Raw genomic sequence first — 20782 nt, forward strand, 5'->3', positions numbered from 1 at the left:
TAAATACTAAGTCATATAAACAAAGTACACTGTTCCTACCTAGTAGGTCCATGGCATCAAGACTAAGACATTGAATTCTACACCAGTCCATATGGGCCGCTGCATCCCAAGGAGCCTATTTCCTAATATGGGAGGGTTCCTTATGTAGACTATAGAATAGGATAGCCTCGTATGTAAATAATTTTTCTGTGTTTTGTTTTCCCTGAACTCTTCAGGTGGTCCTTTTCATAAGCATAGGAGTTATATATTTTGTGGTCCTGAGGAAGCGCCAATTGATCTGTAGAGACACCCAGGGCGCGTAACATCTTGACCGTTTACCGGCCCTAGGATATTTTCCCTGTCTAGGCTGTTTTGGTCGCTGAGTGGTGGAACCTTATTCCGTTCCGACTCCCCCCTGTTTTTAATATTGACCTAGAGCCTCCACACCAATTAAATCAGTTGTTTGGAGACTTTAGAGCCAATTTTAACTGTCCTGAGGGCAGACTTCAATGTAGCTCTAATGTTCTACTCACCACAGAGTTTTAATTTGAAAAGATCTCCGGTAAAGTGCCCCTGTGTGGGGCCCGTTAGGCATTGCAGCGCCGGCCTAACGAGGAGCTGCCCTATGATGAAGCATGACACCCATTGGGTGTGTGATGGATCTTGCTCCTGACAAAAGAAGTGCCTCTTCTTGAACCCGTGCATGTTTCTACAGGAACAGTGTACTCTGTCTGAGTTCAAATAAAATCCCCTCAAACGTTATGCTACTTTCGTTATGTGTCTGAGTGTTACTGAAAAGTTCACCATCAGCCAACATCAAAACTCCTTGTCTAGTCCGACAATCTTTAACATTCTATGCAACATAATACCTGCTCACAGGCTTTACCAAATTGTGATAACAATCCGCCCTTAAAACTGATTGTCTTTTACAAAGGTTTATCACAATAAATAAGTCAAGCCCTACATCCTTTGTCTCAACATTTCATAACAAACAGATCACTCTTGACCACTAGTTTGTCATCATAACCACTTAAGAGTATCACATTGAGCACAACCTTTGTCCAAGGCAAAAGAAGCAATACAAGCACTCTTCAGTGAAGCACACACCTTCTGCCCAGTCAAACACTTGAAGAGCAGAAGATAAACATGTGGGTGGAGTCTAAGCTCATATCTAGGTATTGCTTCTTAAAACCCTTTCCTGGTGTCAGTCAGGCAACTGATGCACTGTCAAGCCAGATCTAGAAACAGATTGGAATAGCATTAGGCTTGGAATGATGATGGAACTTTGCTCAAAAGTCTTTATTGTTGTTTGGTCTTGTTCATTCAGTAGTTTGAGATATGGCTTACAAAAATATGGTAAATGGCATTAAAAGTTTAAATGTATGCATATTATGACAGCTATTAGACACATTCACAGATCTATTTTATAGTTCAAATATGTTTTATTATGCACAATGTTCAGTCAGCAGATACGCATATAGAAGCTAATGACCCAAGTTCAGAAACAGGAAGAACATGTTGAAACACCCCCACCATCCCCCAGGGTACTCAGAAGCACCTGCCTTATATCAGGGCTTCAAACTTTATATGTAGAACCTGCCTCAGAATCGGTATGCAGTGGTGTAGGGCAGGGCAATGTCAACGAGGCGTGGCAGTCTCAAATATTTGGCGCAAGTCAGTTCTCAGAATTCTTTGGATAATAGGGTTATGCTTTCCATAAGCCCCTGTGAGAGTCTCCTTGGGAGGTTAGTACCAGGGATAGCTTTTCCATACCCAGAGTATGCCACAGCCACTGAAGCCAAGCCAGGTGTGTGGGACTGCGGACGTGCCCCAGTGTGTGAGAATGGTTTGATGAATCACCCCTAGTGCCAAGCCAATGTGCTGGCCTCTGCAGGACTTAAGCGGGTAAGTGAGTATGTTGGGCAACCCCAAGATTGTATAGGCTGGAAACCTGGGAACTTGTGTGTCTATGTCAGTAAGTTCCTGTTCCCAAAAGTGTGTGATTTTAAGGCAGTCCCATAATATGTGAAGAAGTGTGCCAGGTGATCTGCTTTGGTGGCAAAAATTTGCACTCCATGTAGGGTAACACTTCTGCAGGCATAGAGGTGCGTGGAACAGCAGGTGATGATCTTAGTGGCTGTCTCGAGACATGAGGAGTTGCATGTGGTGTGGCGCACTCTATAATGTATCTCAACCCATTCCTTGGGTGTGGGGCATCTACCCTCCTCAAGTTCCCAGCATTTCTGTCCTGGGGTTTTAGAAATTGGGGAGGCATGGCACAAGGTAATATAAAGGTCTATGATCATACTCTTATCTGTAGTTTTTGCAATGACGCATTTCTCAAAGGTCATCAGTGATCGTTGAGCTCTGACCCTCACACTAGGGTGAGAGAGCGAGTGCAGAACCTGTAGGTAAAGAAACAGCTCCATCTCTGGAAGTGCAAAGTCCTCCCGAAGCTGGTCAAAAGAGAGAATGCTGTCTACCCCAAATAGATGACCTATGGATTGACATCCACTTGAATGCTTAGATTGGAGTGCGGTGTGGTCCAGACGAGGTGTGAAATCAGCATTCCCAATTATGGGTGTATGGGGTGAGGGAAAAGTAATCAAGCCTTTGCGTATTGTTACCTTGTCCCCGTCAGAAGTAATTTGATGATCGGGGAAGAGCATAGACCCCAGGCACGTTGTGACTTCTTCTGGAAGGGTACCTTAAACAGAGGTGTGCATGTGACCGTGTGGTCCATGAACAGCCAGTGTTTCTCGGATTCAGGTCTGGACTACTCTACGATATAGCGGAGTTGGAAAGCTTGATAATATGGTAAGAGGTTTGGGAAGTCGAATCCTCCCTTTATAGTGGCGGATAGCTTTGCTCACAATTCATTTGTGGGGATTTGTCCTCTCAAACGAGGCCGTACATAGATTGTTGTAAGGTTTTGATCGTTCCAGTGGGAAGTTCGAGCGGTAGAGTTTGGAACAGCAAGAGAATTCTGGGACAAGGGGTATTTTTGACTGACACAATCTGGCCGAACCACAACATATGATATAATCGCCACTGTGCAAGGTTGTGAGTGACCTGCCAGAGTAGGTTTAGGTAGTTTAGCGTTGCAGTATCAGCCACTGTCGGGGTCAAATGGATCCTATGGTGAGGGATGGTGCATGACAACCACTGTATGGAGAATTGGCAGGAAAGCTGTGCTTCTATGTGGGAAGGGACCGAGCGGTTGAGGGCCGGAGACTTATAAATGTTGATCTGGAAGCCAGCCACCTCCTGGAATTGCTCTGCCTCCTCCAAGAATGCCAAAAGGGCCATCAGCAGGTCATCCAGGGCCACTATTCCACCATCTGAATATAGAGAGAAGGTGTGGTCTTTCCTGCCAAATTGGATACCAGTGCTGTTCAAGTGCTCATGCACTCTTTGAGGATAGGGTTCATGTATAAAGCAAACAACAGGGGTGACCGTGAACACCCCTGCTGCGTCCCACTACAAATGGGGAAGGAGGTCGATGTAAGGCAGGTCAACATGACAGTCACTCTAAGGTGGTCATAATTGCTCAGTATCCAGTTGAGGAACTGCCCAAAGTGGGTGAGTGTCGCCATCAGGTAGGACCAGTGGACACAATCAAATGCGAGGTTCTCACTGTGCCTGGTGTGACAACAGGTGGGATATGCAGCGGTCTCAAGAGTGAAAGTCCAGTGTGCTGCCGCTAGACCACAGGGTGACAGAGGTTGTAGCGCGGCCTACCCCTCGCTCCCAGCCAATGTACTAAGTGGCACCAAGAGTCTTGTGAGGTCCCTAGGTCGGAGAAGGGGTTTAAGTCTGCATGGCCATGTGGTTTCAGAGCAGGGCAAGATCCGTACAGCAGCTGAGCCCCTGGGGGCTGTGGCACGAGGTTTCAGAATCTGGCCAGAAGTACTGTCTTTTTTTAGACTTAATCATGAGTGAGGCAGAGCGGGCCCTTTGTCAACCCCAGCTGGAGGATTAAGGGGGATTTGCAGACGCCTGTGACGGAGGGCAGGGAAACACATCCCAGCCGTCTGCCTCTTGGCTACACCCCCACCCACAGATGTATTTTAATCTTATCACACCGACTTACCAAATATTGCTCAATGTTTGAAAATACTGTAATAGTACAATTTTAAACCTCAACATGACTTGTGGTGTCGTGCACGTATTTTTTGTGACAGTTGGGAAAGCAAGGGTGAGAACTTTGCTGGTGTAGTATTTGAAGAGGTCTGTGTTTGAGAACTTGGGAGTGTTTCTGTGGTTCTTTCTTTAGTGTGGCAGTTGGACCCCTAAGTCTAGGGCTTTTTCCATCCCACATCTGCAAATGTGATGTGTCATGCCCGATGTCTGAACTCAAGAAAAAAAATGGCACAACTATGAAAGTGGTTGCTGTGAACACACTCGAGGATATAGGTCATACCATGCACAGTTTCATCATGGTTTTCATTACCTTTGCAATCAGTGATGCTTGTGAATATCTGGAGTAGGTATGAAAAGATGCTGACACAATAACCTACACTTCTGGTGTTTGCAAAAGATTATACTTTGATAACAAAGAATTACCCACATATACAACACTGGCACATGGACCTTCGGAGTAGTTTCATGTATAGGGCATACTCCCCTGGTCTGTGCCATGACATACTTTAAACTCGCTGGGTTAAGCACAGCCCTGGTAAGTGCGTTCTATTACAGATGCGCTGCGTTAATGGCAGTTCTAAACTCAAACCTGCGCTGGAAACATTGCCTTATTGCACCACCTTTTCATGGCTCACAGACAGTGTAGTACACCCCTGACAGTACCTCTGTTTTGAAGCCTGCATCTATATTACGGTGTGGGTGCAAGCAAAAAGTGATCCCTCCTTTAGTTAGGGCCATATCTCCATGCAAAGGAGGGAACACCCACTGGAGACTGTGCTGGCGAACACGTAATGTAGGCGTGATCTGTATAACAGAGGGTAAAGCGGAACAAACTGCAATCCCTTTGTAATACCAAGGAGCCCGAGGCAGATGGGCGGCAAAGAAAGTGGAAGCTCACACCTGCTGAGCCCCTTTGGCACGTTGTATAATGGGGCCCTAGGTTTTTGCTTGACACCATATAAATAGCTGAACTAAAATTGTTGAAACCAGAAAAGTGCACAGAATGCTGCCAAGAGTTACAAGGCATTCATTTAGTACTTCTTTTGCTCTATGGTATCTCCCATGTTATTTGTGAAAGTTGAAAAAATGTGGATCTCTTTAGCTATAACTTTTGATTACTTTGACCAATCTGCACCCCATTTAGCACACACACAAAAAGGTTTCATTTTGAATGTTGTTTTCTCCAAGCTTGTGTCAAATTTGTTTTGGAAGACCAAAGTTCTTCTGGGGGCAAAAAATAGGAATTTCTATGAAGTTATGTATCATCCTAAACTACAGAGATAAAATGGTCCTCTGTGATACATTTTGACACTTGCTTTACACTGCATAAGTGGGTCAGTATTATAGTATGGTTTCACCACACTCTTTAAATCATTTATATGCAGCACATGACATGCCTGAGTACTGAAATTTAAATTCCAAAAATGACTGTTGCTGAGAAAGCCATTTTAGCAAGGACTAGCAAGAAAAGTGCATTCCACTTACCTAGCTTCATAACTACAAGATGCAATTTCAGCCATTGACAAGGATGAGATATCACAGTCCTCACCAATAGGCGGTGCGGAATCAAGACTCTGCAGAGTCGACAGGCTCAGGTTACTAAGAACTGCTGTAAAGAAAAGAAAAAAAAAAAAGAGTACATAGTCTTGGACAGCAACCAAGTCTGTACAAAATGTCTTGCCAATTGCAGCTAAATAATCATTGAAGAATTACGATCCAACAAAATCTTCGTGCAAAAAATAAAAAAAAGTTGGATTTCAAGAGTCATCAAATGGAATGATGGCTGGATTTAAGAGCCAATTGTATCCAATTCCACTGTTGTAGGTCAAGGAATCATCGCTATGCTGATATATTTTTTGGGTTCTATACGACCGGACTTCCAATCATTGCACAATGGACACTATTAAAGGAGTGCATACTCCAAGGGTTAGTAAATTTTCACGATACCCAACTGTGATGCAGGTCCAGAAAATATAAATGTTATCTTGCAGTTTTATTAATGGCATAAAATCATAAGCAGGAAGAACAGGCTCCAGTCAATGAGGAGTACATAAAAATGATTAATCTTCTAGGACTTTCTACTGCATAGAAACCATCTCCCAGAAGGGACACTGGCCTCATCATCTTGTTTACAAACTGCTTGCAAACAAAGAAAGAAACCATAAGCATTGAAAGTAACAGTCAATTCATAACCGGGGATTCAGAACAGTACAGGTACAGAGAAGGGTAATATTTGGAATACTGTTTTCTGGCTGTACATGCCTGCTTGCTTCTGTCTCGTCACCTCACTTTCCTTCTCCGTTCAATGTTGTCTATTTAGTATACATAGGCAGTGCTAGGAAGCACACTGCAAATACAAAGAGCCAGATGTATAAAACTTTTTTGCATTCATAAACGGTGCAAATCACAAAAATTGGCTATTTGCGAATGCAAAAATGACAAATACGATGTATGAAAGACATTTGCAGTTCGAAAAAAAGGAAATCGCTAAAATAGCGATTACTTGCGACATGATTTTGCATGTCGGAATATGCGACATGATTTAGAGAATCGCTATCTGCGTTACACAAATTGCGACCTAGGTTTGCGAATCGCAGACAGCATCCACAAAATCAGGACGCTATTTGCAATACGCAGATTGGTACACGCAAATTCCGTTTCGCAATGCGATGCATCAAAGAGTCGCAAATAGCGAATATTCGCAGAATGGCCTTTTGCACATGCAATTTACCATGAATTGAAATTAGGTGGTAACCAGGTGCAACCTATATAAAGCGGCCCAGAAGGACTCAGCCTGTTTTCCACAATGGCTGCACTCTATGTGATGGCAAGGAGAATGAGGATCCTGGCAGGTTTGAGGAGAGGGAGGAGGAGACAGGAGCGGATTTTCAGAGTGTGCATAACCCTTTTTGACCAGACAGAGGAGAAAATTTATGAGAAGTCCAGGTTAAGCTCAGCCATGATACCTGACCTGATAGCTGATCTACAACCCCTACTGCAGTGCACCACACATGCTCTTAGCCTCAGGGAGCTATCAAGGGATCATAGCAGCAGCAGGAGGGGTCTTACAGGGTGCCCACTCACGATTTTTCAATGCATTTCTCAATGCCATGCTGAGCAAAACTGAAGAGCACATAAGATTCCCCAACACCCCCACTGGAATTACTACAGAAAAAAATTGATTTCTACCAGATTGCCCAATTCCCAAATGTCATAGGTGCCATCGATAGGACACATGTAGCAATCCGTCCACCATTGGCCACGGAGTATGTTTATCGTAACCGTAAGAATCATCAGTCCATGAACATACAAGTGATTAGCAATGCCTCCAACATCATAACCGATCTCGTGGCCAGATACCGAGGTAGCACACATGACTCGTACATCTTTCGCCACAGCGGAATTCACACAAGGCTACTAGCTGGGGAGTTTGTTGAAGGATATCTACTGGGTAATTTGATAGTTGGCAATGTTGCATTGATGTAAATGTGACATCAGATATAACAAGTACTCATTTTACTCTGTTTTCATTCCAGGAGACAGGGCCTACACAGTGCGGGCCTATATACTGCACCCTACCTGAGCCCTGCAACGACAGCCGAGAGGAGGTACAATGCTGCTAACAGGGCAACCCGCAGTATGGTGGAAAGGACCTTTGAACTGCTGAAGAGCGCTTCAGGTGCATCCATAAGAGTGGAGGTGCACTAAAGTACAGCCCAGAGATGACCTGCAAAATTGTGGCTACATGTGCTATGTTGCACAACATTGCAACGACAAGGGGCATACCTGTGGAACCTACGGAGCCCGATTCAGATGAGGATGGTGATCCCTTACCACCCATTCACCCAGTAGACAGGAGCAGTGCAGCAGAGGCCAGGCAAAGACGTGCTGACATCCCACGCAACCATTTCTGATGTAAGTAATGACAACACCACTTCAATTTTATGTATTTCTGTAGTTAGCATTTTTATTGCCTTGACTTCAAGTAACATATGTGTCAATAGGACATAGCTATGCACTATAAGCAAACATGTGCGAGTAACAGTGTCACACTATTAGCATCATAGTATAACTGTGCTGCTATATGTTAAGGTAGTCCCCTGTAGTCCTCAACATTACTTCCTACGTCCACGCACTCCACTTGAGTGTTCAGTGGCCTCACTGGCACCTCTTGTAGCGGGTTCCAAGACAGTACTGTGTCTGGTACTGCGTCGCCTAAGATCTATCACAGGGGCTGTAAGACTGCGGAGGCTAGAGAACTCCTCACTATCCCCACCGCCAAGTTCGCTATTTGTAGCACTGGGCGCTGTCTGCATTGCATTCAGAACATTGGTTATTTGCACCAATCCCTGTGCAACGTCCTGACTGCAATGTGCCATCTCCACCAGTATGCCCACAGCACGTCGTGAAATCTAGGCAGCTGAGCAAGCGAGCCGATTGACCGATCTGCAGAACCCATCAAACCTTCCCATAAATTGCTGATGGCGCCTACAGTAGCTGACACGCTCCTGCTGAATCTCAGTGCAGAGTTCCCTTATGGCGTTTGTCAACTCCTTTGTGTTTTCTGCTGATGTGTGCTGTCCCTCATTCAGAGACTCCAACTGCTTGTGCGTGGATCCCATGCTTTCATTGAGTGCATCCAAATGCTTGTGCAGTACTCTCAGACTGTCATTGTGAGACACCAACTGCCGTGCATTGACCTCATGTGTTTGCTAAGCAGGCACTGCACTTTCTGCAAGAAAGCTTCACGGTAGACAAAGATTGATGGGCCCTCTCCTTCATCTGTGCACTGTCTGCCTGCATCGTGACGCCTCTTGAGGGGAGATGACTGATGCTGGGGGCAGGGACTGCGGTCTTCCTGTGGATCTAGCCTCTGGGGGGTGGTGTGTGTACTTCCTCCGGCATTTCATCTGAGTCCAGGTTATACTCTGGGAGAGGTAACACCCTTGCCCTGCGTCTAGTTGGTGCAATACTGAAGGACTCACTGGTGTTTGAGTCGGACTGTGGCTGTGTTTCGACATCCCCCACATTTCCACCTTCTGCTGCATCAGGGCCTGGGACATCTACGACGAAAATGTGCACCATGTTATTTATGAATATTTCACAAAATGTTGCACAATAGTAATGAATGTACACTAACATCGTATCACTACGAGTTATTTGTTTTGTTCCTCTGTGTGGCTGTACACTAACTTGCTATATATGTGGGATTAGCACTTTAGGGGGTGTGGACTACCACCCCCATAAGGCATTGTTTCCTTATGGGCATGTATGTAAGATGTGGCATGGACTACTTATCACAATGCATCGAGCTAATAACTATTTTCTAAGGGGCTATTTTTCTAAGGGTACATGCACATATGGGCATACACATCATTACTGCCCTTACCTTTGCTGGTGCTGGGTGTCCTTGAGGTGTCAATGTCAGTGACACCACTGACAGCTTCAGGACGCAGTGCGGACTCCACCACGTCTTCCATTGGTGTAGACGGTGTCTGGGTGGGTGGTCCTCCTCCGGTGCTCCTTGCCTCCTTTAGCCTGCTGGCCTCCCTCTCTTTGGCATGGGAACACAAGTTGTACCATCGCTTGCGTATCTCCTCAAAACAGCACTGCACAACAGCCACTGTGCATATTTTGGTCTGGATTTCTGACCACAATTTCCTCTTCTCACTTTTAAGTACCTGGAGTGAGTTCTTCCCAAAACTTTTGTTGTGGTTCCTTACCACCTCCTCAGTGAGCACCTCCAATTCCTGCTCACTGAATTTGAGCTTGCGCTTCCAGTCCCCTTTCTCCTTCACATTCCCATCACTGGCCATGTTGCTGTTTGGTCCTGGCTGGCTCACACAGCTGCATCCCTGGTGCTGGGCTGTGTCTCTCTGCCTTCTCCATGTGGGTGTGGCTCCTGGAAGTAGCATAGGCGGACTCACTTCCTGGTTGTGATGTCATCAGCCTATTCCGGTTTGTTGTTTTTGCGATTTGCAAATTTTTTTGTGATTCAGTATTTGCAACACGCAAATTGCGTTTGCGAATTTTAAGAAATCGCTATTACCGACTCGCAATTTTGATACATCCCATTTTGCTTTTCTAAAATAGCGATTTCAGGAGCTTGATACATCTGGCCCAAAATGTTAAATTAGTATCTACTTGAATTAAGCAATTTTAGGGAGGGGCAATCAGTATCTGCAATATAAGAGAGACTCAGGTGCCCCTTATGATATTCTGCCGAGGGCCCCCATCATTTTGTGTTACGCCACTGATCATGTCGCTACCTCAGATTCTTTTCTGAACACTAATATACTACTCTCCAGCCTTTTTTATGCTATGTCAAGTCCAGGGCTTTACTTAATTACAGTGTCCATTTCTAAATTTTCTGACGTTTACAACTGTATTTTTTATAGTGTATTCAGGGCTCCAAATAGCGTTTTGATGTGGGAGAATTTCAATCCCATGGAAGCGAAAATGTAATTCTCATTACTGATTGCAGTGTTTTTGCACGTATAAACATTTTTTTTATTTTAAAATTTGAGAATTCATGCAATATTCCATGGAATATTTGGAAAATTAATATAGGTACATTAAAAAAAAATCATTAAAACCACTCTCCACTCAAAGCTAGAGTGCTTTGTTGCAGTACAGTTGTGGACCTGTCAAGCAAGCAGTGAGTGTGGGTGGACGCATGGACAGACTACTAAGATTCAGTTACTTCCACATTCTAGATGTTAAGAACATTGGCAGGTTTATATCAAGTATAAAGGCTAGTATGGTAAGTTATTTGTTGTGACCACAACTCAGCATTATCAACGGTGGTCTCTATAATGCACAAGTACCTATTCACAATAGTTCTTTGATTACAACACAAGACTGAATTAGCAGTTTTGCTACAAAACTATTTTTCAATTAGAGGCTTCTCTGCTTAGGGGGACAAAGGCTGATATCAAGGTCACTGACTCCCTTTTCGACATCCTATGGACCCCGCTTGTGAAGGTCTCATAGCTGTGTGCAAACTTCAATAGCGTGTGGACAGCTAAGGAAGAGGACATTTCGTCACACAATGAAGAACATAAGGGTTCAGGTAGAACAACTACACAACTTTATGAACACTCCGATATACACCACGGCACACAAGCATGGTGCACAGAGTATGTGAACTTGACTCGGCATATAGATATTAACTTAAGATTCCAGGCAAAATGAGGTTTGGTAAACTGTATTTAGGTCGGCCATCCCACAAACATTCAAAGGCCCTAGGTTGCAAAGGTCTCCAATGTAGCTGCAGGACCATAAGTACCACACACATGTTGCACACTCTGCCTTTTGTTTTGTTTTTTAACTATGGTTTGTGGACTTTGGCCTCCGCCTTTGGTTAGGGTAACATAATATGTTTTTGCTTGCAAGTTCATGTTGTCTTTTTATGCACGGACAAAGTTGTAGCAATTAATAGTGGCACAGGTTCAGTGGAGTGAGAGGCCCACACTTCCACTCCAATTTATGGGTGTATTGTTACAAAACTAGGGGAGGAGGGACCTTTTTCCATTCTTGCTTTGGCACCCAGCCACCCCTTCCTGCACAGCTGTGCTTGGATACTTTATATTTTGTTGCTGATCTTTTGGTTTTGCATTAGTATACACCGGCCCTCTGGGAAACTGAATTTTCATTGTGTTCATTATGTTCTCACAAATATCTTGGGAAACTAGTACCGTCTGTCACTAATTCTTACTTAGTGTACAAATAGTTTAAAAAAAAATCAGTTTAAAGCTAGAGATGAGAGTTGTTATGCTGGGGGACCTTCGGAAGGGGCATTAGATATAATTCCTCTGAACATGGGCTTGAACATGGGGAAAAAGGGAGTCCTGCATTCACATAAGACACCGTAGGAACGTTAGGTAGTCCTTGGTATATTTTTCTCACAGTGACAAAAATAAGAGAGTTCAGTTAATGCGTTTTAATGATGTTTGATATTTTCTCTCACGTTACTTTCTCATTACTTACCTGTGCTAATTTTTATTACTATAGCAATAACTCTTTGAAGGTTTTACTGCACTGGAGTAATGAATAGAAAAATATTTGTATACACCACATTATTGTGTTTCTTGCCTTCTCAGGATGAAATCGAGGGTCCACCTAAAATAATCTTGCTATGGTTTCTGTCAGGTCTGTGCAGTCTCCATGCTCACAAATCCTGTAGGATAGCCTTTAAGTGCCTAAGTAAGATCCCTCAAGTCTCTGTACTACATGCTCACAGGCTGCCTCCACTACTCTGGGGGCCAAAAGAGATCTGCCAATGGGGCTGAAATTATCAAGAGACTTACTTTTGTTAACACTCTTTCTGGTGGATACTCCAGCTCACCGCAGATTTCTCACCTTTTCAATATCAAGAATGTCAAAACCAAGATGAGTACCACTGAGGCATCATGAGTGATTTGGACAGAAACACATGTGCCAAAACATTTATGAAATGCATTACAACAGGTGACTAAAATAAGACAGCTTGTCAAAAACAAAAAAAATGGCAGAGGTCAGAAAGTAACTTCACTGTACTGACTGCAATACCTAGCTGGACCAATGAAAATACAAACAAAAGCATATCCAAAAGATTGTACTGTAAGTGATCGGTAGTTTGGGTATCGCACAAGACAAACAATTTATCTCAGCATAGATAGACTTTGTAGACGGGTGTCTGGCAGCAAGGATTATACCCGCCCCCACAGTTGGCAAATCAAGCATGTTTACCTGCTGCTGTTCAATCTCTATGCATGGAAGTGTAGGTTGTGAAAATTTGGGTGTAGGACCCTGTAATGTTGCTGAGACCGGCAGTCCTCCCAAAGTATTAAGTGTATCAAGGGGCAAATGTTCAGGCATAGAAGCGCTGATTATCCCGCTCTACAGCTGCAAGTATTGTAGGCAGACTGAGGCTGAATGACACCCGAGGGCATGGTCTATCATTTGTCAAATTCTACTCTTATCCATTTCAATCTCTTGTGCACTAGTGTAGACACTATGCCAAGATTATCATCACCAAATTTGCACCTGCAAAAGCAAGCAGCTCAACCATCTGTCCTAGTTTCAATTTCTTAACACAAATGATTTTAGTGCTGCACTGGCAGCTTCAGAATGTATGAAGATGACCACTTATTTTCCTGATTGTAAAACGTGTGCATGACTATGGAAAATTACTCTCTGTTAAAGTTGCCTGCCAGTGTCCAGGACAATGCTGGGAATTAAAGGCAGCAGCACCACCAAACGACTGGATGAACAGACCTGGGACTTGAAAAATAGGATGTCAGACTAATGGAGCAATTGTGCCATTGTATGTACCAAGTCCCTTCCAGGAATGTTTGCATGCTTCTGCAGACAGAGACCTGCTTAGCATTACCCTGCAGAGGTTACTTGGACTTCTACAGGGTAGAGCCTTTGATGGGGACTGCTGCCTCAGTGCCTCAGGTAGTATGGCTTGTAGACATTGTGTCACTGCACTGCTGCTCATTCATCAGCATCAAAAGATGCAAACACCTAAGGCAGTGGTTCCCAACCTGTGGTCCCAGGACTTCTGGGGGTCCACAAAGCCTACTCAGGAGGTCCACGACTTCTTAGAAAATAAAAAATTAGCAGATTAATAAAGTGGTTAAATGTACAATTTACATTTTTAAAACATACTGTATATGTCAAGGACTTTGAAATTGGAGGCTAAGATTGATTCGCTGGACCAATGCATCAAACAGAATACAGTATGGACGATGTGTGGCTTCAAATGAATTTAGAAAAGCTCCAAACTTCCTATTAAAATTGTTATTTTTTTATTTAGATTTATTTGCAAATTGAATGAAATGTATCATTGTATATGTGTTTGATGAATGCTTGCCGCTGTATTTTTTGAGTAGTGATTTGCGGTTCAAATCATCGACAATGTTTAAGCCAGGTTCCCCAGCTTCCAGTAATGACTCCGTGGGGGAGATGGTGGTTGGAGGGGCAGGATTCCAATCATGATTCAGTAGGGGGACCCTGGATTCCAATAATGATTTGGTGGGGATCCACAGAAGTCAAAAGGTTTAGAAGCACAGACCTAGGGGATCACCCCATCAACCTGCTGGCTCCAATGCTGGACCTTTTCCTTCACTCACCCCGAATTAACATCAGCTGCACTAAATTCCAAACTCTGGTCGAAAGGAAGCCGGTATCAAATTAGCAATGACAATGATTTGCTACTTCTTCTCAAATGACTGGCAGCTACAGGTCACAAACTACACCAACAGATTACCATCTAATCAGTCATGGGTGGCAGCTGCTACACTTGGAGACCACCGCCCAACTGACATCCAGGACGAGTTTAACTTGTTAAAAACACCACACACCAAAAGTGACAAACCTTCATACCCCTAAAATAACGGTGTCAGTCTTAGGTTCTTTACCTATAAAGTACTCTACATGACTATACAGGGAGTGCAGAATTATTAGGCAAGTTGTATTTTTGAGGATTAATTTTATTATTGAACAACAACCATGTTCTCAATGAACCCAAAAAACTCATTAATATCAAAGCTGAATATTTTTGGAAGAAGTTTGTAGTTTGTTTTTAGTTTTAGCTATGTTAGGGGGATATCTGTGTGTGCAGGTGACTATTACTGTGCATAATTATTAGGCAACTTAACAAAAAAATATATATACCCATTTCAATTATTTATTATTACCAGTGAAACCAATATAACATCTCAACATTCACAAATATCCATTTCTGATATTCAAAAACAAAACAAAAACAAATCAGTGACCAATATAGCCACCTTTCTTTGCAAGGACACTCAAAAGCCTGCCATCCATGGATTCTGTCAGTGTTTTGATCTGTTCACCATCAACATTGCGTGCAGCAGCAACCACAGCCTCCCAGACACTGTTCAGAGAGGTGTACTGTTTTCCCTCCTTGTAAATCTCACATTTGATGATGGACCACAGGTTCTCAATGGGGTTCAGATCAGGTGAACAAGGAGGCCATGTCATTAGATTTCCTTCTTTTATACCCTTTCTTGCCAGCCACGCTGTGGAGTACTTGGACGCGTGTGATAGAGCATTGTCCTGCATGAAAATCATGTTTTTCTTGAAGGATGCAGACTTCTTCCTGTACCACTGCTTGAAGAAGGTGTCTTCCAGGAACTGGCAGTAGGACTGGGAGTTGAGCTTGACTTCATCCTCAACCCGAAAAGGCCCCACAAGCTCATCTTTGATGATACCAGCCCAAACCAGTACTCCACCTCCACCTTGCTGGCGTCTGAGTCGGACTGGAGCTCTCTGCCCTTTCCCAATCCAGCCACGGGCCCATCCATCTGGCCCATCAAGACTCACTCTCATTTCATCAGTCCATAAAACCTTAGAAAAATCAGTCTTGAGATATTTCTTGGCCCAGTCTTGACGTTTCAGCTTGTGTGTCTTGTTCAGTGGTGGTCGTCTTTCAGCCTTTCTTACCTTGGCCATGTCTCTGAGTATTGCACACCTTGTGCTTTTGGGCACTCCAGTGATGTTGCAGCTCTGAAATATGGCCAAACTGGTGGCAAGTGGCATCGTGGCAGCTGCACGCTTGACTTTTCTCAGTTCATGGGCAGTTATTTTGCGCCTTGGTTTTTCCACACGCTTCTTGCGACCCTGTTGACTATTTTGAATGAAACGCTTGATTGTTCGATGATCACGCTTCAGAAGCTTTGCAATTTTAAGAGTGCTGCATCCCTCTGCAAGATATCTCACTATTTTTGACTTTTCTGAGCCTGTCAAGTCCTTCTTTTGACCCATTTTGCCAAAGGAAAGGAAGTTGCCTAATAATTATGCACACCTGATATAGGGTGTTGATGTCATTAGACCACACCCCTTCTCATTACAGAGATGCACATCACCTAATATGCTTAATTGGTAGTAGGCTTTCGAGCCTATACAGCTTGGAGTAAGACAACATGCATAAAGAGGATGATGTGGTCAAAATACTCATTTGCCTAATAATTCTGCACTCCCTGTATGTTCAACTACCATGAGTGCCAGTTAAATTCTTACAGTGCACTTTGCTTCTTCTACAACTTTAGCTTTGTAAACAAGTAGTCTTCTGCTGACAGAGAGAACATTTAATAACACTAGTGACATAATGTCAATTAAAGTATGCAGATGCACTCATAATACCTGTTTTGCCTTTCTCGGTCTTATTTTGGTAATACTGCCATTCTAGCTGGGGGTTAGCCCCTGGACGCTGTGTTATCTTTGTTGCACCTCTGTTGCTTGTTACAGCCACTGGTTGCCCTGGAGAAAATAAGTGAAACAATTACATTCTAAAAGACTGCAATTGTTGTAGTTCTGTTTTAGTCTATCTGTTAAACACATAGTTGCCCATACGGCCTCATGACACTGTGACACTAAGAAAAAGAACATGCAAAACTGCTAATAGAAACCACTAGCAAAATTACAGCAAAAAATGAAACAGTAGATATTAAAACATAATTAAAACAAAAACTGATGAGACTTACTAGGTTATTTGCCTAAAAACACTGCGAAACGGTAGAGCTTTGTAATCACTCTTAAAAAAAATATGGTAGAAAACAGAAAAGGGGATATAAAAGCCCATCAGAATGAATATAAAATACATCAAAACAAACATTACTTGGATCAGTATAAATATGACATCAGATTAAATTAATTCAAGTCCAACAAACTGAATAAGACACACGTACATTAATATTAACCTAATTGAAATAAAAAGGATGCTCACTGAAAACCACCCAGAAAGTGTCACGTGAATCCAATATTTCATCCATTTCACTGAACTTTACACTTAACATCTAGATAGCTTTTCACAGTGTGAAACGCTCTCAATCTTTTTTAGATTTACACACTCATCATTAACTGCCCTTTCCGCTGTGATGCCCAAGTCCACTCAACTAGGCCACACATTCACTTCTGGGGCAAGGGAGCTTCCCCATTAACAAGCAATGGGTAAACATCAAGCCCAACATTATGCCTGAGCAGGATCACACTGCCCTGCATACCCAGCACAGCCAAAAGTAATCAGCTCAGCGTACACCCTGTCCCAGAACCAAGTGATCACAATACACCCTCAGAGCATATGGAAGAAGGAGGTTAGTTCCTTAACCAGATGCACGGGATGCAGCATGTATCTACTGATGTATATTAGAAGCCAAACTGTTTACTCTATTAGGGATGGGATAGAGTAAATGACTGTATATATTACAATCCTTGTCCTCAATTAAGAGAAAAGTCGTACTCCCACCTTTTCCTCAGGGCCGTAAATTATTGGGTGAATTATGCATGAATGCAGCTTTAAAAAAAATAAAAAAAAAATAATTTTTTTAAGATTGCCCTCTCATTTAGTTCCTTCATCAAAAACTCCAATTTCCACCAGGGTGTGGTCCTGAATTTTGCCCCCATAAGATTATAACTTTGTTAGGCATGCAAGTTCTAAGGTATCTGTAGTATTCATTTTTTGCCAACTCCATCTCTATATTCTGTTTGTAAAAGGATTTCATCTCCAGTCTTCCAACCACTTAACCAAATTTAAATATAATTACAATATCCTCATGTTTCGTAAGCCACACAAGGCTGTCATCTTACAGAACTTGCTAACCATCAATTTTTCTAATCAGCTGGTCTTTCTATCTGACTTGTGTTTGGTGACCGCCCGAACCTTTTTCAACCAGAGAGATAGTATAAGTGTTACTGTTAATGGCACATCTGTCACTTCTGATCAATGGTTCGCTAAATGGGTGTTTCATCATTCAATTGCAACCATCAAGGGAGACATACCAGTAATAGAGCTGCAAATGATGCAAAGAGATGCCATCCTCATACACAGATCTATGCAATGTAGGCATCAATATTTTAGAGCACCTGGTTCCCTGAAAAGCAAAGGATCAATACAACTGAGGAAATCCTCGGACAAAGAGTATGAAGTGTTCTAGAAGAGGTATAAAAAATGTAGTAGGGACACCATTTTGAATAGGGCAGCACTCTTGATCAGGGACATGGCCAGCTAGTACACATTTAAGACATCTTCAAATTTAGCCAGAAGCAGAAGGCTGTTGTGATCCTACCTGGTTTCTTGCACACAACAAATCTGCCATTACTTACATTAAGACGATATATCGCATGGTGGCCCATCAACTAATGTTGTTCAGGGAACAGGGTAAAGTCACAATATATACCTAGATATTATGTACAAGTGCTGCTGCAAAAAAGTGTAGATAGCTGACAGCATATTAAGGTAGCCAATCTTCCAAACTACACCCTTCCACCCAATTCTTGAAGCAGGGGTCCTCACATAATGCACTACAGCAGGGGTTCTTGCATCAGAGTGATAAGCAGCTGAGGAAGTCAGCACCCCTCCGGGGTCCTATTACCTAATCCAAACTGTGTATGTTCAGCATAAAGCAATGTAACAGTACACAAAAAACTATCTATGTTCTGCAAGACCCTAAATAGGAAGCATCAATCAATTGAATCAAATGCATTTTTGGTGTCAAGAGCATCACTGAAGGCCACACAACTGGTTCAGCCCGGGTCATCTAAAGACAATGTGAGTTTAAACTGAAAGACCCGTAGGGCATGAAGTCTGCCTAGTCAGGATGTATTAGGGATGCAATAACCATCATAAATCACTTTAGGAAGAATCGTGGTTTCTGTATTCAAGAAGAATTTTGAACGACAGGACAAATATTTCCCTTAATTATTCGTTAACAATCACCTGTGTTAGGTGTGCTGGGAGTCTTCCTTAAAACTCAGCATCCAGAAGAAGGTACAGGAGCCAAGATCAGAGAAGCTTTTGTGCACATAGACAAGGACGACACTGGGGACATTTATTATTGCTGCTTGCACTAAAGCCAACCATCCTCATCGATCATGGTAGTGTTAGGGAGGCAGTATTCACCCTCAAACAAAACATGTAACTGGCTGTCAATTATGGCTGTCTAGAAATTATTCACATTTTTCACCCTGTGCTTCTGGTACCATCACCTTCCATCAGGCATTTTGGATAGTCCCCCAAGAAAACTAAGATGCCAACATGAGGTCAGTGCTCCTGTCCACCCACACATTTGGGCTCATTAACTTGGAATGTCAACAAAAGGTCCCAGATCCCAGTGGATCCCAATCTGACTCCTCCTACTCCCCTTCAACGACTCCTTCTGCAACACCTAGTGAACACTTGCTTGAGGCAGTAGGAGACTTGGGGTCTGGCTCTTCCCAGTGGCGCATCCAGTCAGGTGAGAATGGCTCTCTACAGAAGGCTGGTGCCATGCTTCATTCTTGGCAACAGCATCTATAGCATTTCCTTCTCCATCGACATGTTCAGTTTCTCCACCTTCTACTTTGGCTGGTATGCTCCTCTTCTCAATCAAAAGATTATTACTGCCATGGGGGAAATAAACTTTCCCTGCAAAGGCTACAATGCCATTTACCCCATTCTAATGATCCAATCTGAGGACACCAAAGCTCAAGAAGATCCCCTGGTATCCAAAAGACTTACATAAAAAGATCCAGCAGAAAGAAGCACTGCACCTTACGCGAGATCCACCCAAGCAGGCTTTCTCCAAGGGTAGATAACCACTGTCCCCCTGCCCCCCTCAACCAAAAAAAAAACAAAAAAAAAGGAAAATACATGCAGGATCTCACACATGATGAAGTATTCCAATCAGTCAACAAAAATTACACCTACATCTTTTTCAACCTGAGCCTCGATGTGCACTATGGGACAACTGTGCACAGTCTATTCTGCAGCCTAGCTCTCATTTTGCATTATGGGCTTGGTCCATAAGGTTGTGATATCCTAATACCAATAAGAACAACAAAACAGGACAAAAAGAAACAAGCATTTTGGAGAAACAGAGAACAAAAAAGATAAAACAACAAATTACAAGGCTGCCACAAACCTGGCTCAAAACAAACAGCAATCAAGACAAACTTCACCTACGCAAACTTAACAGAATATACAAATCAACAATCAAAAAAGCTACAAAAAATGTACTATTCAGACAGAATCCAAAATGCTAAATGTGCTAAACAAATTTTTAAATAAAATTATCACTGAATTTCGTAAACCTAAATGCACGGATGAAACTCATCAATGTCATTACTCAAGAATGCACTGACAAACAGGCAAATCATTCCACAATGAAAGCAGACACATTGGACTCCTATTTAAAACAAAGGAAAATCACCAGCACTAACCTATTTGCAAACATTTCTCCCACCCCAACAGTAGGCTAACCCAGCCTCTGCATTCCTTCAAACAAATACCATAAATTGAAGTTATGGATCTGGTCAAAGCAAGCAGGTCTTCTGGCTGCCCTTCGGACTGTTGCGTGCCACAAATTTTCAAGAAATGTATTTTGTCTACCTCTGCTGCCACAAAAGTAAGAAGAATCATCAATACTTCTTTAGCTACAGGGATCTTTCCACAAGACCTAAAAAAAAACATGCATACACTCATTATTAAAGAAAACAAACCTGGACCTGCATGACCCCAATAACTACAGATCAATTACAAGCAGCCCTTTCCTGGGCAAACTGACAGAAGGAGAAGCATTCGCTCAAATGTCACAGTGCACTTAAGATAACTCCATAGTTCAGACTACCAAACTGGATTCCGCACAGGAAGAGGCACAGAATATGCCATCTTTGC

General features: G+C 42.9%; 1 protein-coding gene across 1 annotated transcript in view; it reads right to left on the bottom strand.

Moving 5' to 3' along the window:
- Positions 1-20782, bottom strand: part of REV1 (REV1 DNA directed polymerase) — a 429753-nt gene that overhangs the window by 217789 nt on the left and 191182 nt on the right. Inside the window, exons 8-9 of the mRNA XM_069204390.1 lie at positions 16276-16392; positions 5608-5731 (exon numbers count right to left, since the gene is read on the bottom strand). Of these exons, the coding sequence (XP_069060491.1) occupies positions 5608-5731; positions 16276-16392 (241 nt within the window). The remainder of the gene's footprint in view (positions 1-5607; positions 5732-16275; positions 16393-20782) is intronic.

This window comes from Pleurodeles waltl, chromosome 8 (genome assembly GCF_031143425.1).
Source record: "Pleurodeles waltl isolate 20211129_DDA chromosome 8, aPleWal1.hap1.20221129, whole genome shotgun sequence".
NCBI classification, from domain to species: Eukaryota; Metazoa; Chordata; class Amphibia; order Caudata; family Salamandridae; genus Pleurodeles; species Pleurodeles waltl.